The sequence below is a fragment of the Ornithodoros turicata genome, chromosome 2 (genome assembly GCF_037126465.1).
Source record: "Ornithodoros turicata isolate Travis chromosome 2, ASM3712646v1, whole genome shotgun sequence".
Lineage (NCBI taxonomy): Eukaryota > Metazoa > Arthropoda > Arachnida > Ixodida > Argasidae > Ornithodoros > Ornithodoros turicata.
The window spans coordinates 90,874,806-90,900,946 of record NC_088202.1 but is presented as its reverse complement, the minus strand read 5'-3'; the positions used below and the strand labels follow the sequence as shown (position 1 = coordinate 90,900,946).

At 46.0% G+C, this 26,141-nt stretch overlaps 1 protein-coding gene across 4 annotated transcripts in view; it reads right to left on the bottom strand.

Annotated features, from left to right (window-relative positions):
- Positions 1 to 26,141, bottom strand: part of LOC135385769 (DC-STAMP domain-containing protein 2-like) — a 115,917-nt gene continuing 89,776 nt past the window's right edge. For all 4 annotated transcript variants that reach the window (XM_064615278.1, XM_064615281.1, XM_064615279.1 and 1 more), the window contains 3 exons: positions 8,401 to 8,528; positions 5,611 to 5,710; positions 1 to 372 (listed from right to left, as the gene is read on the bottom strand). In XM_064615278.1, coding sequence (XP_064471348.1) covers positions 246 to 372; positions 5,611 to 5,710; positions 8,401 to 8,528 — 355 coding nt within the window. In that variant the 3' untranslated portion in view covers positions 1 to 245. The remainder of the gene's footprint in view (positions 373 to 5,610; positions 5,711 to 8,400; positions 8,529 to 26,141) is intronic.

The following is a 26,141-nucleotide window of genomic DNA, read 5'->3' as shown; positions in this document are numbered from 1 at the left end:
GATAGTCACTGGAATGTCCATTATTGGTTCAGCTAAATCAGTTATGTTTACATTTACACGTTGATTCCAATCCTCACTAACATTTGTGGTGAACTATCCAATAAATATACGTATGTGGTAAACGATAACAGAAGCCTCTATATATGCGCCAACACAACGCTAATTTACCGGCAACGTAATGATATCACTGCATATTTAACGATTCATAATGCGATTAGAGGAGAGACTCCCAGGCGTAAATTAGCCTAAACATTTTCCACGCACGGTTGCAGTTGCGACGCGCTCCTGGAGCAGCGCAACTTGAAGCGCAAAAAGTCGTGAATCGACTCCGAGACTTGCGAGCGAGGACCGTCGTCTGCTTCACTCGAGTCCCTGGAGAAACCAAATCGCATTACTTGTGACAGTTATTCCCTAAGGGAACCTCGTTATCACAACACCACAAGTCAAATTCACTATGGTCAGGCAACATATTTATTTCTATAGAGCCCCAGACGACTTCGACCTCAACCTTTTAGCGACGTGAACGGACTCAACGAGGCCCGTAATCAGCAAGAAGCCTGTCAGTCAAGACGGTATAAGAAAGGATTCAGCCGGCTGCATTACACGGGTGACTTCCGTGTGTGTCCCAGCCAAAGGAAGAGCTTTTCTTTTTCAAATTTCTGAACGGGAACTTGCACGATACTTTCAATTCAGGAACTTAGCTTTATAGAGCTTTCGTTTTTGTGCAATCCGCATCCTTCGGATACTACGAACGCCCGGAACTCAAATTTATTGCTTATTTCGGTCCTGTGCGACGTCGAAGGATAATGAACGCTGAGGTGAGATTCCCGGCATGAAGATTCAGAGCCCAATGAGGTTTCTCTCAGTTCATTCCTAAGTAACAATCGATTTCAGACAAGGAGTCTGTTCGCGGAGACGTGAGATGCGCACCCTTCGGTTCCACTCCACCTCTCAGAGCAGACGGTGAGCGAAATCAGGACGCTATTATATGATGGGCCTTTGTCGCTCAGTTTCCTCTCTTCAATCTCGGATCAGGTATATATTCGATCGCATCTAAAAAATAGAAGGCTGGATTTATACCGTCCTAAACTTTACAGACTCAAATTCAGTTATCTGAAGTTTTGTTTGAATTTTTTTGCAAGCGTTTTGGTCCTGTAGAAGAAAAAAAATCAAGCAAAATGCTATCCATGCATTTTCTATGGCCTATCTCACTCAAAAGACGCCATTTTTTTATGTGTGCGCTTCTTTTTATGTCAACGCGCACACGTGGCGCCAACATACAGAAGCAGTGGTTTGAGTGTAACGTCACACTGTTCTAGGCAGCGCCACCTGTGTGTGGTGGTATGAAAATGAAGCGCACACAGGAAACGATTGACACAGGAAATGCCGTAGCTTTCTGTTGCTACAAGTGGACATGCTACAAGTGGACTACAAGCTGCACATAAGACTGGCATCGGCTCAACTCCATAACTACGGCCGCCGAAGCACGCTTGTGGTTGATGGACGCTTAATGATTAAGTCACGTCGATTAAGCGATGAGGCTTTGTTTAGTCTAGGTGGTGTTATATGATCACGTGATACGCTTGTTGCAGTCTCTCTCCGGCTGCCGTTTTGTGTTTTGGAAGGAAGAGCACTCAATGTGTTCCATGTCCGAAACCTGATGGTGCACTCAAAAACACACTATCTAAACTGACAAAATATGTCGACGTAGCCAGTGTGAAGTCAGCCAGCACCACCTAGACAGAGAAAGCCTGCCTACTCGTCGACGTCACGTGACAACTAAGAGTCAGCCAATCAGGATCGTGTTTTCAACGGCGGTAGCCAATCACGAACGAGCTTTCAGCCGTCGTAGCCATGGAGACGAACCACAGTCGTCTGCGATTAGTCATTGAACATCCCCCACGTACTCAATGGGAAAACTTTAAAATAAAGGGCAAAACGGTCTCATGTCTTCCCCATGACTGATTTTCTGGAAAGCGTGTGGCACTTTTTGTCTACAGGTTCCAAGTTAGCTGCAATCATTTGCGAGTTCTTGAATTCGCAGTAGCAGATTCTGACTTTATATGTCCACGTAGCGAAGGAGGGAGAGGCGGCAATACGCAGGCCTTCTGCATCTAGGTGGCGTTGAGACAGCGTGCTGATAATGGCAATTAGAAAGGGGTATACTGTGTGGTGCAACAACTGTCTTTTTAGGAAAACACATGGTGGCCAATAACTCGTATATGCCTCGTTTGGCTAGACTAGGTCCCTAAGTGACAGCTGAAGCTGATGAGATGGCATTACTTAAAAATAAAGTTAATAAATATATAACAAACAGATTACAGGAGGGTGCACGGAATGTGCAATGCGCCGTAACTTTCAAGTGTCGACTGGGGGGAATTCACCAACCACGGAGTATGCTAGCCGGAAAAAAAACTTGAAAACCTCATTTTTATAAATGCCCAAAATCTCGTGAACAACGCAGCAAAATACCGCAAATAACAGCAACGTGATCGAAAGTAGCAAAGACAAGGCTAGACTAGTGCGCAAACAAGCGTTAGATCGCCCAAGAACCAGATCAGCCGGTCGTCAACGATAACACACACAGCGGCGAGACTCGAATACGCACTTTTTGGTAAGCTGTACTAACCTAACCACTGCATGAATTACTTTTGTCACACTTTGCGCATATCATCGAGACACCGATGAGTCTCTAAGCTGGGGTTTAACCGATCATAAGAACAATCTCTGAAAGCCTTTTCGGCAACAACTGCCAAGAAGACGGAACTCTGAAAAACAAATATATTTCCTGAAGCTCTCACGAAATGGCAGGTGTAATCACGCCAAAATTGAACATACAGGTTAAAAAATGTCGACAACTATAGCCATGTCGATATACCCTAACCCGAAAATTTTGAACTCATTCCCTGTGTAAAACTTTGAACATTTTGCCATGTACGCCACCATGCAAAACTCGCATATGGGTAGAGCGAACCACATTGTCGTCTGATATGTGGCTTGGCTAAAATGCGGGACAATTAATTAACAGATGGCGAATGCGTGTGGTCATTTCGTGGCAGGTTTTTTTGCCAGATCCCGAGCAGTCATGTTCGCTTGGTCAAAGCAAAGCAATCTCGCATGTTCGCGTGGCGCTTTCGGTAGCGCCCGGAATTTGCTATCTAGCCTTTTTTCGCACGGCCTCGATACGATCGTGCAGCGGTTTGCCCCACTATATCCGGTGTCGTCGCATCAGCACTGCAAGGGTGGCGAGGGCCCGCACGTCGAAGTTCACGTGGGTTAGCAGAGGACGAAATCCGAAGGTGAACGACCGCGATGCCCCTAGCGTCATCCAATGGACTAAAACCGCTAGATTCCTGGCACTCATGCTAGGGTGGCAACTGTCACGTGACCCAAGGCGACCAAAAGGTTAGCAATTTCCGAGCGCTCGGCCGTTTTGCCACATTTTGACCAAGCGAACTCGCCAAGAGTTGTCAAGGCGACGTCATGGCTGGCCAGGAAGTGGAAGGCGTGTCTGTCGTTTTTTGTTTCTATTGGCTGCTGCGTGAAATTAAGGAAGCTCTTGCAGCACTGTCACACGCACGGTAAACCCGTCCTCCGTCCATTTCACGCAGTGGAACACATATCATGTGGGCCGTCGTTTAATCCACACTCAGGTGCGTGTGCTAATAAACCTCTACCCGAGAAACGTCATCATGACACTGGTAGACAGACTGAAACCGAAACAAATCGGAAGAGGAGGGCTGGATTCCACGAATGGACACTTGTTCGCTGCCTCCTATTGAAAGAAAAGTAGGACCGAAGGTCGCGTCCCTCTCAGGTACCATCGTAATCCCCTCAGGACTGTGGCTTTCCGGCGCGACTTTGTTCGCCTCTAGCTTCGAGCGTAGTTCAACTCTACCAAATTGGTGGCGCTGCCGAACACTATGACATCATTTGTTTACAAACAGGGAGAGGTCTATTCCAACAAATTTTTTGTTTCACTCGACCAGCACTTGACCATAGAATGCAACGTCACCAAGCCGCCCAGAACTGGTGGACGCTGTCCAAGAGTGTGCTAAGTAACACTCGGTCTATTAATAATCCGCCCTTGTACAGGTCCCGACAAAGGTTTACGGAACACGCGAGCTGTGTACTTTTTGCGCCACCCTAACGGCAGGCGGGAGCAGGCGAGTTTGGCCGAGTTCACTGTTCACTGCTTCAGGGGGGTGGATGAGTGCGCTGCTGGCGACACATTGCGATAGTTGCGGTATTACTTCTCTTGAATGCACGTGCCCGCAAAGTGTGTTGGACTTCACTGCAGCGTTCTCCTCCACGTGGCTGAAAGATTGTGAAGGCTGACATGTGGACGCTGTCATTGCGATAACAAGGATGAGTCATGGTGGAAACACTCGGTGTATTGTTTTTATTGGAAAGCAGGGACGTGCTGACAAGCGAAACAAACAAGAGAACTTAGTTGTGATCAGATTAAGGCTGCGTTCCAATACCTCGCGCCCGCGAAGCCGCCTGACCAGGCAGCTGAGTAGACCCCTTTGCTTGTCACTATTGGAACAGGCTTGCCTAGCCGAGGCGCCATCTCGTTGCTCACGCAAGAAACACGTACGGCGCAAGCGCAGCAGGACTATAATGCGCTAACTTTGTAGGACATCGTGCATAAACTGTCACCTTCACAACTAAACATGTGTTGCAACTCTCTACGCAGTTTTAAAATACATACCACTATGTGCAACTTTACATTTAAAGCCAGCAGAAACAGCGGGCACGCAGGTACCGTCAACACGCGTCTCCATCCCAGCTGTCAGATGGTCAGGCGTATAAGTAGACTGCATCGATGCGCACTAGCCGGTAGCCGACTGAATAGCGGACTTGGCGAGATTTGGAACGAGACTTAACATGGCGGCACTTCCGGTTAGACCACTAGGCAGTCGACTAACCGGAGTATTGGAACGCAGCCTAAATATCAGAGGTAATTGGCACTTACATACACGTGGTGTTGGACGGCACTACAGTGAAATCCAACACACTTTGCGGGCACGTGCATTCAAGAGAAACAATACCGAAACTACCGCGGTGTGTCGCTAGCAGCACACTCATTCACCCTGCCCCCCCCCCCCCCTCCTTCTCAACGAAGCAGTGAACTTGCCTGCTTCCGCCTGGCAGTTTCACACCGGAGATAAAATGAGCAGCTCTCTTGTTCCGTAAACTTTTGTCGGGACCTGTAGAAGAGATACTAAGTAACGACTTTCACTAATTGTAAAGTTTCTGTACCGAAAGATGACATGTGCGATTCGATGCTGAGCTGAACGTAACGTTCTTCATCTGTTCTCTGTATTTTTATTCTTTAAGTTGGCGCGTTGCAAATGTCACGCGACTTTAAGTGTAAACAAACCGTTTTGGCATAGGCTGGAATTATTAATAAAAGTTGCGATTAGCCTTCGCGCGAGAACTCGTGACGAATCACGTGAAACTGATGCAAGTTATCGCGCGTTATCGAATAACGAAGAGTTAAGCATCGGCTTCGTACACTGTGCACTCACATCATGTCACTGGGTGGCCATGACCGCTTCAAAGCTGACATTGGTGATGTCGAAGCTTATGGTGAGGTTTACTTACCTTTCCTCGCTAACATCGGATAGGTCTCCATATTCGGCTGGATTCATGCATACCGTGCACAGGTTCTCAAGTTCTTCGAAGCACTCGTTGCAGTACACAGCTGTGTGAAGCACCAACAGAGCGTCTTATTGAACACATATATACGCACACACAGGTAAGGTAAGCATAACGCATGAGGCAGATCCGCTTGGGTGCCACTCAAACTAGTCTTGTGGGATGCGTCACCTCGTGAAACGGTGTCACGCGTGTGGAGGCATTCAGCGGTAAATCTAACTCCATGGACGCCACACACTCTTCACTCACATATGGTGGGCTAGGAAGTCTTCCTAGCTCACCATAACTCACATATCCAACTGACGACTAAATTGACGCTTACTTTCCCACAGAACGACACCGCTATACCGTCTGATGCGCTGAGACACCTATGACGTGCGTCATATCGCGGGACGGTTTTGCACAGGGCGCTGCTGATAAGAGCCCCCTCCAGTTCGAGCTTGGTAAAGGCACGTAGCGCTTATCTATCGCGCAAGTTCGAGCTCGGGTGAAGCAAGACCTCATGTGTGGTAAATAAATAAACATAATAACCCAGGCAGCACAATGTACTGAAAGTCAAGTGCAATAGGGGTGGTCGGGTAGGTGGAAGGCCTTCGACAGACTCGTGAAACTAAAGAACATTGATAAGACACATACCGTACATCCCTGTTGCACTCAACTTTCAGTACTTTGTGCTGCTTGGAAATGAACAATGAACGATAAATGATAAATAAATAATGAAGCTTCACCGGAAAAGCTTGTCCAGCATTCGAAACGTATTTCCCAATGCAGAGTATACTTACGAGGCAATTTTAGAATTAGGCCACCAAAGCGCTTTGTAGCCTCAAATAAAATTTAGGGGCTGTCCCACATGCCAAGCGCCTAAACGATGTTTTGCACAATACGGAGCAGTGTTGTACCCGTTACTGAAATATGGTATCGCGATACCGATACCCGTTACTTGAGTAAAAAGTATCGAAATACCGATATCGATACTTCTTTTTTAAAGTAACGAAGTACCGCTACCGTTACTAAAAAAAGTAACGCGATACTTTGGGCGATACTTTTGTTTGAAATACGGATATGGCGCAACACGGAAATATGCTTACGTGAACATTTTTGCAGTGAAAAGACAGCATATGTAGCTCGGAAACGTTATGCTTGACTTTTATCAATAGCTGGTTCTTGAAATCGTCTCCTGCCATCCTTGCAAGCCGTGGTGTCTCCGGCAGCTGACAGAGGCCAGTGTGACAATTAAGTTAGTGTCAGGCCCACACAAACCATGGAGTCCAATGACCCAGGAATCCTTCCGAAGTGAACAATGCCACAGTATATGTGAGCGTGACTCAGGGCGACACGGCAGCTTAGCAGTGGAATCCAGAGCGCACTGTCAAAATCTTGACCTCTGTTCGTTGACCTCAACTCTTTTGTTGAACACAGCGTGGTTATTTCCTTCAGTTTCAAAGAAAAACGGTGAACACGTGTTTGGTATAATTTCATAATTCCGGTTACGGAGCACGTAGGCGTGTCCACAAGCTTCTTGTCGAGGGCAATAACAATGAATAAGAGTAAGAAATATGGTCGGTGAAGAAAGGGTGGGGCACTAAAAAGTATCGGTATCGGTAACGATGCGTTACCATAAATTTGTAACGGAAATACTTTTCCGATACCCACTTAAGAAAGTATCGCGATACGCACTCCGATACCGAAAAAGTATCGATTACTGTAACGGCGTTACTTGTAACGGCGATACGTACAACACTGATACGGAGTGACGAGACATTTTCCCTTGTAAGCCCCCTATTCTAAAACTATCTACTGTCACCTAGAATGATGTCCGTACCCTTAGAGATGAAACAGATTACAACCTGACATTCACTTACAGAAACCAAGTGTAGACCAGAGACGAAGTTATCGTGGTGAGCGTGATTTTCGTAACAACGGCAGTATTAGTGAGTTTTAGTATAACGTACGTTGTCGCCTTTGCGTACGAAACGGATAGCGTGGTGGTCCTGCGCAGTCGGAAAAACTCTTCTTGTGTCTTGCGCGTGCGCAGAACCACCAACGCTACCCCTTACGTACGCAAAGGCGATAGCATACGGTAGACTAAAACTCAGTTATCAATTTATCATTGCCGTAAACGTCATAATGCCGTCGACCATTTGTCACATGTGTTCTATAGATGTAAAGATTTGGAAACATGAACATCATTCAGGAACGTGTACGAGCAGGTGTTGTGTAGTGCATGCATCATCCATAGCTTTTTGTGACAGCAATTATAGACGACCCTCTGTTTACAAACACATGACGTCATGAGAAGACCGGTTCGGGGTTATATTTTGTTCTGGTGGGCAAGAAGTGGGAAAAACGCGTCGGCAGATTTGATACTCACTTAACATATCTTACCTGATCGAGTCCTCACAAGTTTACATGTCTAATCTTTGCTGGATTACAAGTGATCATTTAGGTGCCTACATGGGGGACGCAACGAGCCTCCTCTACTGACGCTGACGAAAAACAACATTCTTCTGAGCAGTCTTCATATAATAACCGCGTTCTCGAAGACTTTTACGGTTCTTCAATAAGACTGTTCGAATCATGTTCGTTTGAAAGTCCAAAAAGTATTGGCGAGGAAAATTCGTGACCTCATTTCTAAAAACAGTATCAAGAGGGACGACCGTCATGATGTGACTGCAACGTCTTACCAAGAAAAACAAAAGATGGCATCGTCGTACCGAATATATCCAGAGCATATACCTCTGCAAGTTGGAGTCTCGCAGCGCTTGAAGTTTTCCTCGTCGTCAATGTTCCCTGAAACACCGCAAGCAAGACAGTGCTGGCGACGAATTCCTAATATCGACAGCGTCTTCCTCAGTACTGGTACCCTGTATAGGTCAATGGAAAAGCATTGCATATAAGGGAGGGGGAGAGGAACCTGCACGTGGAGCTAATCTGAGTAGTCGGATTCGCTGCGGAGTGCAGCAGCAAACCTGAAATTCCTTTTGTAAATCCGCCAAGTAAGGTTGTTCCCAGTGGCGGTTCTTTCTCTCTCTGTGTGTGTGTGTGTTTTCTTTTTCTTTTTGGAGGTTTTATTCTTGAATAAACAACAACAAGTTTAGCTTGATGATGGTCATTCGGGTGTCTCAACGCACACGGACGATGATACTCTACCCCGTTGCCCGCGGTAATTTGGTGAAAATATAATTATGAACCTCACAATGAGGATCGAATTCCTTGGCTTAGTAGTGCTTTCCGAAGTGCTATTCCGAATTCCAGGAGGGTTAGTAGTGCTTTTACGGTAGAGCGTTGGTGCGATGGATTGGACCATGGACCGAGTAATTTTGTTAAAGTGAGAGGGCGATAGGAATGGAACGGTATCGATATTCTTATCGATATTTTATGTATGTGATGTTATCGATACTTTTAATATATCGATATTCATATCGATATTACATCGATATATAACAACAACAACAAAAAATCATGACTATGACCTGGGGTGATTCACCACTGGAGAGCAGTACACTACCCCATTACACGCGAAACATTAGATGTGAGATATGAGAATGAAGTTAATGTTGTGTGCAGGTACAACAATTGAGCTCTCCTCCAGTGGCTGCGCTGCGCTACGCCACAAAAAAGGAAGGTGAAGAAAGTTTTTTTTGAAAGAAAGTGAAAGAATGTTTTTGTTTTCTTTATTGCGCGTCTCGGCTGATAAGAAACGTTTCAGCGGTCGGGGATTTGGAAGATTTGGTGGCCTTCATCATAGCAGTTCCTAAAACACGATAAGCCCATATTTCTCTGAAGTGGCTGGCATCATATTATGGATCTTTGTTTGGCAGCTTCCTTTATTAGAGAGTTCTAGTATTTCGTACGCTATCGCGTTTGCGTACATAGGGGATAGCCTTGATCGTTCTGCGCACGCCCACAACAGAAAGAGAGTTTCACGCAGTGCGCAGAACCACCAACGTTATCCTTTACGTACGCAAAGGCGATAGTGTACGATGTACTAAAACTCTCTATTGTATCCTTTTCGTAGAGCGCCTGCGACCAGCTAAAACACCTTAGTGACTGCACAGTGGGTTTCGTTATGTCGTCAATATCGTCCGACACCACGAAGTTACAGTGTAAACGACGTGATCACGACAAATGTCGATGTGCACGACGGCATCGTTAACGGTTCGATGGGGGCTCTCAAATTCACCGAGAACGATGAAGTAGGTCGAATCGTCTATGGCTCCGGTCTATTGGTGAAGTAACGGGTCGCATCGCTAAAATCAAGGCATCCTCGCTATGTGCCATCAACTGTTGTCTCAGTCCGGACAGGGTTCCCATCAACCTGAGAACGGTCACCACCATGGTGTAAAAAGAAAAAAAAGGGGGTGTCGCCTGCAAACGCGTTCACTTTCCTCTCGCCAGGCGAACGCCATGACCATTCATAAATTGCAAAGCGCGACCTACTACAACCAGGTATAGTGTACTCCTATCGCAAGCCACAACCGCAGCCCCTCGTCTGCGTTGCCATGTCGCGAGTTACTAGGCTCGAGGGCCTGTACATCACTAATGTCGACGGAGACTTGATGCTCTAGTGCAACGCAGACAAGCATCTACACGACGTGTTTCGAAGACTCGAGCGCCAGAGGCCTGATATCGTTACGCGACGCACAGAGAAGTTTCTCAAGTCATTCGAAGATGGCGAAAACGCATGATCGTAACTCTGAGCATGGTTCGTTCAACAAACGAACGTTCAGGTTTTTGCGGGCACGCAGATTGGACGTACAGGGTGATGCAATTCTTACGGAGGCGCACGTGCTCGGTTTGACGGAAACGTGGACTGATGATCCGTGTGAGATAGGCGGATGCTGGTGCATGCCGTTCCGCATGCGCCAAGAGAGCAGAGGGGCTTGTGCCGCACTTTATGCCAAGCAAGGCAAAAGTGCGGTCACTCCATGGCATCTGCCCATCAAAACGAAGCGAGAAGCGGGAGACATGTGCGCAACTGAGGGCACTATCAATGGTCGTAGAACCATCATTGTCGCTGTCTATCTCTTGCCAAACGTTTCACGACACGACATCAAACTTTTCCTCACTTGGAATCTCCTGCCGTGAACTCCTAAAACGCAACAACAGTTTCCCGATGTAAAAACAGCGCGCTGTACCGAGGTGCCGCTCATTGTGTATGGAGACTAACATTAACGTCAGGGACGGCAACGATGGGCGTTTTATAGACTATATGAAGGAGACGTTCAATTTGGACATCGTGGGTGATGTGAATGTGCCGACCACACGCGATGGCACAACGATAGACTGTGCGTTCGCGAGAAGTGCACGTTAGTGTGTGCTGCATGGACAACATATCCTACTACAGTATCCGCAAACCCATTATCTGCATCGCTAGAACTGAAGATCACCCAGACGAAGAGGAATCGTCCGAGTGATCGTGTACGGTAGCGCGTTCAGGTTTATGACCTTAGGAATGAATACCGAGTTTTAGCAGATCGGAAGTTCTCAACGATAACTCCTCGTAAAACATGATAAATCAATCGGCTTACATCACGTTGCTAATCTTTGATTTGACAGCTTCCTTTATCGTGTCGTTTCCATAGAGTGCTGCCGATCTGCTAAACCTCCCGAAACTTTGCTACTTCGCATCCGACATGGAGTCGTCGTCCTTCATCTACTGCAATGCTAAATGCTATCGCATTTCATACACGTTTGACAGTGAGCCAAAGAGTTTTCTCTCTCTCTCTTTCGTTGCCTGAGCCCCGCGGACCGCGTGTTGGAGACCCCTGCACTAAGCCTTGGTCTGATGGCGTACTGCTCTCTTTCTAAAGGCCTATTGTGATGTCTTAACACCAATGCTAACGTTTATAGTTAACCTGTCGCTCACGTGCAATACGTTTTCTATTCTGTGAAAGTCTTCCCTGATTGTTGCCGTCCACAAGTCGGCTAGTGACCACCTTGTGAATAACTACAGACCAGTCAGCATATTGTATTTGAGTCATCGAAAGTGTTCGAGCAAATTATATACAGTTATTTATCTTCGTTTTTCAAACGTAAAATTGTAGAAACTCAGCATTACTTTATGAAGGGCAGGATCGACCCACACGAGCTTGGTGTGTTTGATGTGATTTGTTTCCCCCGCTGTCAATTCACGTGGTCAAATTGGTGTTATCTACTTTGGTATTTCTAAAGCGTTCGATCTAATGCATCATGATCTCCTTTCATGCAAGTTAGCGTTGAGTTTGAGTTTAAGTTCGAATGTTTAAAAAAGGGGGGAAGAACTTGAATTCGTCACCTGACGAATTCTGCTACATCCCATAAAGGAAACCCCAAAGTGAAAATGAACCCCACAGAAAGGAGAAAGAAAAGTTAAAAGATAAAAAGAGAAAAACATCAAGTTAGCGTCGTACGTGGCTTGTGACTCTCTGGTGCGCTTTCTGAATCGTATTTACGCCATCATTCCCATTCTCTCAGCGCCCATGGTGTATCTATTCAAATGTGTACTTGCCTATATCTGGGTTTTCCTCAGGGATCCAATTTTGGACCGTTACTCCTCAATACATTTGTTGATGATATACTGTCTTAGGTATTAAGCATTCCACGGTACTGCAGTATGTCGACGATCTTAAAGTAATGAAAGTTATATCTTCTCATTGTAGTTGCTACAGGAGGATGTGTCTAATGTCATATCTTGGTTAATAACACCAAACAAACTTAGGTTGCTTCGTTTACTCGTAAAAAGAATGTTACTACTTTCCCATACTCATGCGGTGGTCAGAGTTGTCTCGCGACGTATAAAGCCCCGAATTATATATATAATCATGCGCTGGTGAGATATGTCGTGTGAACACTATTTTTGATCTCGGTCTCTGACTCCAAACCGCATTTCCGCGAATATGTCATGGCGGTTAGGCCCTCAGCCCTAAGGCTTCTGCGTCTTTTAGCCTATATAAACGCAAAATGTTCGTACCGCCCAGTATCTTTGTTACACTTCATAGATTTTGTGTTCTTCCTATAGACTGGAGCATACGTCGGTTGTGTGGATGTCAATCGTCTTGAAGCTATACCCAGAAAAGAGCTCTTCACACCATTCATTATTTCTTTCTGTATGGCACATTCTTGTCTTTAAGTTGTATGATTATGATGGTTTGTTGGTTGGTTTGCATTTCAACTAAACGCACCACGTAATATTGCTGACGCTTTATTCACTTATAAATGTGTACATTCATATGTTGTCTCTTCTTTTCTTTTTAGTCCTGTTCGTGTGAGTTTTTGTCGTCCTCGAGCTGCGTTTCGCAACCCGCCATCATTTTATGTAGACAGGTTATGCCCATGTGATCCTGTTATACGTTGTCAAATGTTGCTGTACTCGATTTTGAAGTTCTGTGCTTTCTTTTTTTTTGCCTCTCTTTGAGTGCTTCAAGAAAGATGTAGTCATGTGTTCGTGGTAACACCAACTGTCTGTTTTGTCTTACCTCTTCTATATTTTTGCTTCTATATTTTAACATAGTTTGTGCCGTGTTCTTTTTTTCTTTTTTCGTATGATATTGCTGGCTGTTGAATGTTCCAGTCTGTGACAATATGTCAGTGCTACGTACGCCAATACTAAGGTCCCTCTGGCCGTTATTGCGCGCTAATGAAATATATATTTTTTTATTTTGACGTACAGTACGTTTCTTGGCTGTGGTTCTGACTGTTCTAGAGCATACCGTACCACTTTTCCTTCAACACCAGTCCTCTTTTCCTCTGAAGCACGGCATACCACGCAGATAGAAGTGGATACCCCAGAATACGTGTGGATTCGGATAAAATACGAATAATCGCTGCGCTATGCGGACTCGGATGATGCTTGAACCGATAACGACTAGCACCGATAGCGAATCAGGTGCTGATAAACCGCTACGATTTTGTTCGCGCTGCGCATCGACATCAACTTCTTGGGGTTCTCTCTCTAAAAAAGGAAATTAAGGGTTTAAAATAAATGATGCGTCACTGCACTTGGAATGTTGGCAATGTACTGTCCTGTGCGCATTAAATAGCAATACATAAGCAATACAAAAATAAGTTGAACTAACATCGCGTCTCTGCGATATGAACCTATACGCATTTGCATCATAGCACATCATCTGTGCATTCTCGCACTTGCTTTCGGGATCGGTGAGAATGAAGCGTCCAACCAGATCAACCAGAGTCAAGCGTTCAACCAGCGTTGCGGGCAAGATACGGATGTGCAAGGAAACCAGCACTGCGAAAGCAGATGGCAAAGAGTACATCCATGCTGGAGCATTCTCGTTCACAGATAAACCGTGAGGATACTTTCTGTCTCATAGACACACACATGTTAATCTTGGACAGCAGGAAGAGATTTTACGGCGCTCTGTTTGCGTTTTTCGTTTTAGAAACGTGAATTAGCAGAACGCAGTTCCGCCTCAGAGTTATGGGCTCGTCGACCTCTGGGTTGTATAGGCCTAGCATGCTTCCACTACTCCATTCTGCTGATAGATGATGCCCCAAAAAACGCCTCCAGTATCATACACGCAGCAGGTCATTTAATGCTTAGAACCACAATAATGCAGAAAACAGAACACTCACGTATTCTACGTATGACGCAATTGCGGATGCCGAGAGTGGGAGAACAAGCAATGAAAGAACATGAACGAACTGATGTTCTGAGGCTGGAACTACATACAACGGACAAATACATACAAACCCTCAATTTGCCTAAGAAATTAACGATGAAAGATGAAAGTCACCGAAAAGGTTAGTCAGCTGTAGGACTCGAACCTCTTCTGGATTGCCGGTCCAGGGCTCTACCAATTGAGCTAAGCTAACACGCCTTCTCAGCGACTTCCAGGGTGCGTCATCTGAAGGGACAAACCAGCCACTATCTCTCACTTACCCTCCTTTCACTCTTACATTTTTGCTCACTCACACACACATTCATACGACGGGATCGAGAACAAGCAAACTTCCCCCTTAAAGGCAACCTTTTTTTTTCTTCCTCTCTTTCGTTTTTGCTGAGTGTAGCCATAATGTGCGCAATATGTTCTGTTGAAGACAAAACAGGACAATGAGAGGGATGAGCTGTTTACTGGAGAAGAGAAAAATGAATGAATAGAGAATGGTGGATCGCGTGAAAGGGGCCCTGGGTTTTCCTCAGACGCTTTCAGACATATGTCGGCGCAGTTCCCTTAGAAGTCGGCCCAGGACGCACATTCCCCCAGGGCGTGAGTCGTGACGTTGCCCACATACGTGAGGCCGACAACGGCAAGCCCTATCACCACCACCACCACCACCACCAGGGGTGAAAAAAATGCGCCATATTTGTAACTACCCTCAAGGGCGTGCCTTTTGCAAAACCGACACCTTGTCCTGGTCGCACGTCATAGAAAACGTCATTTTGAGGTCATGTGACTTTGTTTACATGTCATTTTGCCGCTTACCGACATATCTCCGTCGTTATAAAGTCAAGAGATGGAACGTATTTTGCCAGCCTAAACTATGCGGTGCTTCTTCCGCGACATGGTAGCTCATTTCTTCTTAGTTTAAGTACATCGCATCGGCCCAGTGAGTCTTAACGCGAGGTCGTCATCACATCTTTGGAACTCGTCAACAGTACGAGCCCTTTTGTGCAAAACTGCGCGTTTTACTGTGAGATTATCGGATAAAAATAATTACCGTGGTCGAAAGACATCCAAAACGTCGCGTAGACAACAACCGCATTGTTTACGAACGGTTTGACCGCCGATCACGAGCACGGCCATTTTTAAGGTCACGTGTGCCTTGACGTTTGCTGTGACTGCATGACGGTGGTGAACCGGGCAGGTTTGTATGGATCCATCGTAGTATACTAGCACTGCAACGAGGACTGACAGGGGAGAAGACGAACACTGTGCTAGGCTTTTCTCCTGTCAGTCCTCGTTGCAGTGCTAGTATACTACGATGGATCCATACCAACTTGCCCGGTCCACCACCGTCATGCAGTTCCTTTCTTGTTCATCGGGCTAGCACAGTGTGTCTTCTCCCCTGTAAGTCCTCGTTGCAGTGCTAGTATACTACGATGCTTGCTGTGACGTGCGACCATAGGACCTGCCCAGGATGCATTGCGTTCGTCCAGCACGCTTTCGTCTACGGAGCAATACAATGGATGCCACCCCTGTGCCTGGAACGCCGTCATCTTCATAGACGCGAGGCGACGAAATATTCAACAGGCTGCCGCTGGCGGAGAAGCATATTGAGCGATCCCCATGTACTATGATGCGTAGTACTCTGTGTTGCGTTCCTACGCTCTTACAAAAGATCGTGTTCGCTCCAGAGAAGGGACTCCCCTGTAAGTTAGGCGCCTCGCAAGTGGACTCCACTGTTGCCAATATCAGGTATTCTCTTCTCTATGTTGAGTATTTTGGACATGCCTGGTCCAAGAATTCTCCACCTCCACATCGTGTACCGAGAGTCGGTCTGCACGCCTCGTCGTTCGCCTTGCGTTCTTGACAGAGTGCATAAGGTACGTCATTACTTGATGATTGAGGTATGTGCTGCAAAAGCTGTCTTCGTCCAGTGTTCATGACGTTCATGACGTGTACAGCGTGGTGTGGTTGTGCAATATCTTCTCGCCTGTAACGAGACAGGGCTCTACTGTCCAGACGTTCGACGGCGGTCGAGATCTCATGCCTTGGTGCCACGCCAATTTTCTTGGCGGTGTACGTGCAGCAAATACGTTTGCCGAATAAGTAATGCCAGTTGATACGTGGTGCAGATATCCTTTTCCAACATTCTGTTGAAGTCTAACCACTCTATGACCGGTGGATGCTGTCCAGCGTGCAATATATAGATCGGAAGACTGGACGTTTTCTTGCCACGTTATGCGGGTTTTCTTGACCCCTGTATTTTGTGTTTAGCACGTCGGTGCCCTGGTTCCATGGTACGCTGAGGCTTGTCATAGTTATGGCGAGGGCATCGGCGCTCGATTGGTTCAGTAATTCCTTGGGCATTTGTGAATTATTGGGTTCCAGCTTCCTTCGAAATCATCCGGTGTGGGGTAGTGTTCGCGGTCTGCTGTCTTTTCACTACAGACGTCAGCGTTGTCGAAATAGGTGTCACGATCCATCGAGTCGTTTGCATTATCTTGTGGTGTTTGGCTTACATGCAGTGCTTCGATGTGGTCGCAGTAGGCTTTGTGCACGCTGTTCCCGGTGAAGTAGGTAAGGGCGTTCCAATATAGCGTCGGTCGTTGTGGTCGGATCATTCGGTGGAATTGGCCGCTCAGTGAACTCTGTCTCTGGATGTTCGATCACGACAGTCGGTTTGGAAATATGCTGACGTCGCACAATCATAGCAGAGGACTGAGCTCTATTCGTTCTCGTAGCCGCCGCATCTGACTTCCCGAACATCTTTGCTTGGAACATAATAGTTTCAACTCGATGTTGGTATTGCAGTTGCTAGAGGCTTGTGCAGTGACGTCACGTTTCATCACGTGACTCGGGAAAACATACTGCCGCGCCGGAGTCACAGTAGGAGTGCATGCCGTGAGTCGTTGCGATATACGTGCAATTACCAGGGAACACTGTAAAAACAAACGCTGTTGCCGCATTCGGCCCGTAGTATGGCGCCCGTGACACATCCCCATATTTTCCCGAGTCGCGTGGCTCAAAGGTGCTCAAGGGCTGCGCGTGATGTCATGTGCACGAGCCTCATTCTTCGTCGGTAGGAGTTCGATCTGATTGTCAACTTCTGTTAGCACGGGGTTAAAGAGGTTTTGAAACCATTTCCAAGCTTTTGAAGAAATCATCTGGTACATAGCGAGCGATCTATGTGTACCGAACATGCACATCAAAACGCTATGTCTCTGCGATTCCGCGTTGCGAAGCGATTGCAATCCAAAGGTTGCGCGCTGAGCGAACTCCTCGATCACTCTCACCTCTTAACCTCCTCGACCGTTTTCGCAATGATGTCTCATGTTCGAGAAAGGAAGCGCATTTTTTTCCGTTTCGATGACGATGTAAGCTGTTGAGGGAGACGACCGCCGGACCGGTTTCAGCGCGGTGACCCTCGGGAATTTTAGGCAAGCGCGCACACCTAAAACGTCACTTCCTGTTCGTCTGCCAATATCTCTCAGCGTTGTACGGCGCCACCGTCGACGGTGGCTTGAAAATATGACGTTTTAAAAACTCAATAGTAAAAAAAAAAAACGTTCAAGTGATGATGTGAGACTTGGCATGTCGGCTCCATGGACTACAATGTATGAAACGATGCCATACATTTAGTGGGTTGCATTTGGTTTCTCAACCCCTTTAAGACTTGCGAGACGTTCCAGTCACTCTTCGAGTCCTGTTCCTCGCTGTTCATGCGCCGTTCCATGTCATTTAGCAGAGATGTCAGTTGTGTCTCTCGATAAGTAGTCGAGGCTTCTCCACGTCGGTGAACAGCTCCGGTCGTTTGTCGCTCACTTTACTGCAGTATTCCTTTCCGATCCGGTCAGTACGACGCATCCTGGTCACGGTATCATTTGTTGAACACAAGACAGGAGCACAGTGAGAGGGATGATATCTTTACTGGAGAAGAGAACAGAAGGAAATGAGCAGAGAATGGGGGATCGCGTAAGAGGGGCCCTGGAACGCCGTCGTCTTCGTAGACGCGGGACAACGACATATTCAACATCTTCAAGGCACTTTCAGTTGTAATTATGTGGAAGGCATTACAAAACAACAGCAAATAAATCTAAATGACGTTAGATTGTTTGCTTGCTCTCTCTTGCTTTCCTTTCATCAAACGAGAGAATCCTGCAGTCCATCTCCCGTTTTTCTTTTCCACTTGTCAGCTTTGTCGGCATATCTTGCTCCAAACCATTTCAGTTACACACGAGACTCCGTTCTCCGATTTCTCAAGCGAGTTCGACGCATCCTTTAACATAGTGCTTGTTCCTAACGACAGTGGCTTTAAACGGAATGCGCTCTCGAGTCGAGGTCTATTTATGGTAGCTTGACTGCGGTTCTTTGATGTACCCTTGGGAATTTTTGTTGCGGATCTGGCCGCAATAAAAGCGAATCAGGGAAAAACAGGGCAACCTTGCGATCTCATATTCCCCGGCCACAGCAGATGCATTAGAGTGCTGTTCCCGATGCACTTTCTTGTGCTGAAATTGCCATTTGTATGAATATGAGCCAGCTAATTATTGTCAACCACCTACCGAATACGATATTTCTATTTCAAAGGGACGAAGAGGATAGTTTCGGAAATGCAGAACTGTTGTTCTTCAATTCACGTCAAGTTCCAGTTTTTGCAACACGGTTGCAATTTCAGACATGTGTCTGGCTATCTGGTAGGAAGCCGACGCTGCGGTAGAGCGTTTGTCCATATTGGACTCCGTTGAGGCACTTGATTTGATAGTCTTCTCGTCGATTAAGATTTCTGTGGAGGCTCACGCTTGCATTGATTTGTCTTCCAAGCCCCCGTCAGGGCGTTATTGTACTTCTCTCTTTTTTTTTTTTTTTTTTTTTGCGTGGAATTCACGTCTTTCCGATGACCTACGTGGTTGACTCTTGAGAAATTTCATGCAACGTTTTGGCGCTACGAAGCATAGCGTGTCCGACAGCGTAGAGTTTCAGCTACCTGGAGTCGTATGTCCGTGAAACGTATACGTCCACGACTCAGCTTGCTGCGCTCCGATAGTCCAGTGATTGGCGGGTAGTCGGGAAGCGTCTGTGGTTCCCCAAACCGGCTTTCTCGTGAACTGACGTATGTCGCTTCTATCGGCGCTGAAGCGGTCACAATGCTTGCTGCCGGCGAGGTAAAGGCCAAAAATTGCGTGTATTGGCATCGAGGCGGAAGACCAGTCAGAAGGACTGGCTCCCATATAACTATCATAACCAGCTAGGACTAACACTAGAACTAGTGCAATGCCAACTCCTGCTTGTGAAATCACGTCACGTTAAGGATTGCTGTTCGTGCCAAAAATTGCAACCTGCATCGAGAATCCCATATACTGTCACATACTGAGTGAGGTCCCCGCAAGGGTCCTATCCTTCAGATGAAACACAACAGCTCCGGTGACATCCTGGCAGTGCGTCCGGTCAGACGCTTGATAGTTTCGTTGAAACCCACTTCCTATGGAGGCTGCGGCAATAACAAAGCTCCAAGCCTTCTAAGAACCGTTCACTTCTGCTCCGGGTGTGAGATAAAAATTTCCTTCTAAAAAAGTTTCCTTTCTAAAACGATAGAACCATGAGCAGCATTCCGGAACACCCCCTCTGAAACCCGGCTTGGCCTGATAGCAGTGGACTACGCAAAGAAGAAAGTTTACAGGGCGGTGCGTGAGTTACGTGAGGAGGAACAGATTTGGGCAGGGAGAGGAGGATATATCTGAGGCGAACAATTCCCTTTTCGCGCGGCGACCTCATAACAACACCGATAACACTGAGAACTTTCGCGTAAGTTAAAGAATAAGACGTGATGTATAACTGCGGGAACGAGCATGAAACTTTCCAGATGGAGATTACCGGATGAAATCGGCAGCTCGGCGCCTGTGATTGCCTTCTGGACGACAAGTTGACTAAATGCGGGTTCTAAGGCTGCAGCAAGGAAAACAGCTACGGCGCGCATACGATATACAGACTACGTAATTACATGATGATACCGTCAATATCAAGTTGATATCAAGAGTTATTACGAGCTAAAATAGAAAAAATTGACAATTTGGTGCCAGTGAGTGCCACTACGATTTGACCAAATGTCTGAAGTATATAGATTGGGCTGGTTGGTGTAAATCCACAAGCGACCAAAGAACAAACACGAAACAACAACAGAGCGACTTGTGCGTGATCTTGTCTCCTCTTTGTTCTTTGGTCGCTTGAAAATGAACAATTTGACCAAACGCTACTTCGCTGGCTGCAGCAAGGGAAACAGGTAGGTAGGCGCGCAGACGATATACAGACTACGTAATTACATGATGATACCGTCAATATCAAGTTGATATCAAGAGTTATTACGAGCTAAAATAGAAAAAATTGACAATTTGGTGCCAGTGAGTGCCACTACGATTTGACCAAATGTCTGAAGTATATAGATTGGGCTGGTTGGTGTAAATCCACAAGCGACCAAAGAACAAACACGAAACAACAACAGAGCGACTTGTGCGTGATCTTGTCTCCTCTTTGTTCTTTGGTCGCTTGAAAATGAACAATTTTACCAAACGCTACTTCGCTGGCTGCAGCAAGGGAAACAGGTATGGGCCGCGAACTCATAGCTATTAAATATGGATATACAGACTACGTAATTAAATGATGGCATCTTCGATATCTCGTTTATATCAAGAGCTATCACGAAATAAAATGGAAGATATGGACAATTTGGCATGTGCGAGTGCTATCTGGGCAACGATTTGATCAAACGAGACTTCGTCGTTGCAGAAATATTGGTGCAGAACTAAATACATTCAGTATCGAAGGCGTGTATATTCCCAAATCCCTGCAATGGCTAGGAATACAGGTCACCGACACACGAGGCGGTGAAGAAGTAGAGAACACTGAGTGAATTTTATTTTAGTGTATTTACAATACTGCTTACCCATACTTTACTATTACAAATTTCTATTACAAATTTCTATTGCAATTTCAGACATTACTATTGCAATTTCAGACATGTGTCTGGCTATTTGGTAGGAAGCCGACGCTGCGGTAGAGCGTTTGTCCATATTGGACTCCGTTGAGGCACTTGATTTGATAGTCTTCGTCGATTAAGATTTCTGCGTTGTGACGCAGTGTATTGTCAACAGGTATTGTCACAGTATCAGATTTTGTCTTCCGGAGGTACGGAAATTTTGATTGGCTGGAGTGTGGGAAAGGAACACCAGTGACGAAACTAAAATAACATGAAAATGAGCTTTTTGTGTGTGTGTGTGGGGGGGGGGGGTCCATTTTGAAACGCGTTCAGCGGTGTGTTATCGCTATCTCTGAATGACACGGCGCGTGTGCCGTCCGCGCCTGGAAAGGAAACATTTCCGTGACGTGATCCAGCGGAAAAGTATTTCTGCCGAGGTGACATTCGTCCCTTGCAACCATCGGAAGCATCGTACGGGGCTTGCTCTATTCAGTTTTTTTTTTTTTTTTTTTTTTCGTGTTAGCGCCGCGAAGTAACTGTGGCTATGAGCGGCGTATAGACGTCGATAGATGTCTGTTGTATTCAGTAGTATAGTTATGCGTGGAAAATGTAAGGTGCTCCAAAATTGCATAGCAATCAGCGAGTTAGACAAGCCTGAAACAAAACAACGATAACGCGGTTTGATAGTGCGACACTTCGTTCAATCGCACCCTACCTTTCAACTTGATCTCCAATGTTTATTGTAGATTTGCAACAACCATTTGCATAAATCCATGGTATGAGGACTGGCGTGGGATTGAGAATAGGCTAGTAGAGACTAGAACAGGGTTAAAAATTACATGCCCAAGATTCGCGGACAAAAACTTAAAGCGTGCTTCGCCTGCATTACACCCATAGACGCAATGCATAAGAAACGTATACGTTTTGTCGGTAAACGACGACACTTTTCACTGCTTCCACATTGGGTCCTGTCAGATCTATATACAAGAAATAATGCCGAAAAAGAATTATCCGTATATCTATAAAGGCTTTTGTTCCCCCGGCGTTTGAAACCCTACAGATTGTACTCAATGGGACAGAGGTAGATCATGATGGCAATTGATATTCTGAGGCTGGAACACATAGAAAGGACAAATACATACAAAGCCTCAAGTGCCTAAGAAATTAAATAATTCGTAGTAGAATTACGTAATTAATTAAAGAAGAAAGTAGAATTCGCGCTCCATCGTGATTTCACAGTCTTATACATAAAAAGCTATCCACTTTAGGTAGTTTTCCACTGCAGTTTCACAATTAGGGGGACCTTGTTTGGAACCTAAAGTGAATGTCTTGGTTATGTAGCGAGCCAATTTTGTTCCCGAGAGCATGAAAGTGCGACTAAAATGCGAGACATCACACTTAAAGAGTGCATAGCCTAACGACACTTCCGCATGTAGGAAAGCCGAGTGTGCGTTTGAGCACGTGTAAATGGCAGGAGGAATGAAACTCGAAAAGGAGGGCAGGGGAGTTATCAGAGTTCAGCGCGCATTCTCGTCTGATAACCAGCACCGCAAGATGGGTTTGTTAAAAACATCTACAAAATAAATGTGTGCTTTCACGGTCAAAGAGACTGAACTTCTGATTTAAAAACAGAAAAGACAACGCTGCAGATACTGCGTTCGCCTGAGGTTCGCGTTTTGGGAAATCGAACGCTCTCTTCTTCTTAGTATCGATTTTTAAACTCTTTCTGGCGTTGTACTTATGGCGGTAAAAAGATGTACAAAAATTCTTGTGGCTGTAGTGTACCGTTATTGCAATGTGATCTGTCCGCCGATGATTCCCTTTTAATCTTTACCTTCTGTTTTTCGTTATGTTACCTTACGTTACCTTATGTTACCTTATGTTTTTGTTTACCGTCATGTTTTTTTGCATGCATATAATGTATGCTTATTCACACTTTTTCTTAATTTTTCCTCGCATAACCACGGGGAAGTTTGGTTGCCACCAGTATGAAATTTAATGGGTACTTTAATGGCGGTGGGCTCGTATATTTTCTGTAACGACGTTTTATACCTCTATTTAGGAGAAGCGAACGCAAGGCAATTTTTCTTTTTCTTTTCTTCGTGCGCACACTTGTCTCGGTGACAGCGTGCTTAAATTGTGCATGACCGAGCCGTTGCGCCTGCGCTGCCCAGCGGCGTCATTCACGAGCAAAATGTAAATGTCATCTAAGTAATACATATGCCTCTATGTTCAACTCACTTAACTGCATCGAATACAACTGGGACCTGGCGCATATAATCGTGTTGTGTCAATGTTTTCTTGACTTCAAGCCGATCATGGCGACGTACCTGTGCATAAACTTGACAATACATCGCCAGAAGCGCGCTTTTTTGATCCTTCCTTTAAGCAAATGCTCGCAGATATGTATTGTTCTGTTCAACTGCCTGCTTATTTGAGCGGCATGTTTTGCGCGTGAAATAGTGCACCCTGGACGATTTTTGCAAACACTCAAGGTGTCGTTGTATTTGGCCTTCGACAAAGTACTGTCAGTAGCCAATAGCCGTCTGTAGAAGATAAGGTTACCCCATTAATCCCATCCCCATGGCGATATGCGATCATACTTTTCTTTTTTTCTATTTTTTATTGTACACCAGGGTGCCGAACTCATTCGTGTCCGCGGGCTGCGTTGAGCCATGGAGGAACTACGCGGTCCGCACACGACTGCTTTGGGGTAACCTGCTTCTGATATAGATGCTCGAATTCACTCGGGATATCACAAAGCCTACTGGTCCGCTTCTGGTAGCTTTGAAGGCACTAATATTACATATCGGTCATGCAGGGTTTGCTCAGAAATTTGGTAGGAATGTACTAGTAATTCTAATCGAGTAAAAATCTGAGGCAGAGACAGGTGTAGAGAGTCATTAGCCAAGACGTCGAAAGCAACAGAGGCAGACAGGAAATGTCGAACTTTCAACTTTTTGTCATATGATCAGACGTTGAAATCACTTTTCATAAGTTTCCGCGCAACGCAGAACGAAGAAATCGTTTGATCGTGAATCGTTTTTGTGTGTTGGAATCGTTTTGATCAGTCAAACGGAAAGATTCCCTGACATTGCATTTGCGAGGTTCCCTCACGATACCTGTGTACAAATAAACGACGCTAACATGAACCAGTGCACCGTAGCAAATCAGCGCTGTTTTCAGAAACACCCCCACCAAACGGCTCGCCTAAGGTGAAGTAATTGTGTGCTTCCAGTGACTTGTACGCTTGCACAATATCAGCAGTGAACTGGCTCGGCGAAAATATTAGATAAAATACAATGCGATTGTGATCGGCGGCATGTTGTGTGGCTGTGCTGCCCAGTTGTCCACGCGTAGCGCAAAGAGATCGTCATGTTGTATACCGTTCATAAACAACTTGGTCTTGTAGCGACACTTGTGTGATTCCTTCATAGCTCGAAATTATTCGGATATTGTGGAAGGAAACAGTCGAGAGCGGTGTAGCAGTGCAACACAGCCGATGTCGCACTTGCGGAAAGCATTCGCACGGCTGCGTTCAGTGCCCCTGGCGATGAAACTCCCCATCCATCATCTCGAAATAAAGTTGTTGTTGTTTGCGTTCAGTGTGTTTTGCCCACACCAACTCGGCGCATGCGAAGATGGCGCCTCTTGTTTGTAAACAGTAAAGTGGTCTATACATTTTGAACGAACGAAGAGATCACTTCTTTCCGTGCGAGTTTGTGCTGGTGTCGGGCGGTATTTCGAAACTTCAGGGCGCTTTTTTTCACACCGAAGGAAAAAAAGCAACTGAGGGGAGGTACATAATCACGGATAAGGGAATCGAAGACCCCCTTCCCCTCTGCAACTCCCCCATTGACAGTTTTACTATAGTTCCTGCAATTAATTTCAATTCACTAATTAATTAATTAACGGGGACACAAAAATAGACTGAGTATCTCACATCTCTGAGTATCACAAACATCTACAAAGGTCGTAGGGCGTGCTTCGCTAGGTCGTACAACGCGACAAGTAAATCGAACAAAGCAAACATCGTGGAAGACGTCATCAATAGTCATCATGTCGGCGCCGAGCGCTGCGGACGTGCTCTGTGGCTCCTGTTCGGCCCGTTTTTACCCGCGACAGCAATATCTAGATTGTTCTGGATTGTGTGGTGGTCGTTTCCACTTGAAGTGTATCAATGTTGGACCGACGGAGTATGAATTCTTTATGGCAAATGGCGTGAGCACGTACAAATGCCACTCTTGCTCTAGACAGCGTACCGTATCTACGGGGGGCGTTACCCAGAATGCCGACATCGAGTCTCATGTGAATTCAAGGACGAAGGATGGTCTTTGTTCTGGAGCAGTCGTGGTTGACAACGAAATTTTGCTGTCGCTACTTTCCAAGGTTGAAGTGCTCATAACGGAGGTTCGACTGGTGCGCAACGAAAACTGTGCCCTGAAATTCGAAGTGTCTCAACTCCGGGAAGTGCTTTCTTGTCAACTTTCTGGAGGGCCTGCACCCAGACTACCTGTCGGTGGTATTGCTCCTACGTATGCTTCAGTGGCGGCAGCTTCTACGACAGCTTCTACGACACAGAGGGGTGTCACACCTACTACGTTCGTGTCCACGACGAAGGGGAGTCTGAATACTCAAACGGTCGACCAGGTGGGTCCAGTTCTCTTGGCTTCCGGGGACACCGTGGATGAAGGATTTATTCCTGTCGGAAGGCGTACGGGTCGGAAACGGCCTGAACTTGGTAGTGGCACTGCTGCGCCTCGCGGTATTGCTGTGGTACAGAGGCCCGTTCGTCCTAAAGCGTTTTTTGTGTCCAGATTAGCACCGAACACAACTCCCGAAGATCTTGCTAACGAACTGTCACCGAGTTTGTGTGGTGCTGTCCCTGTGATTACTAAATT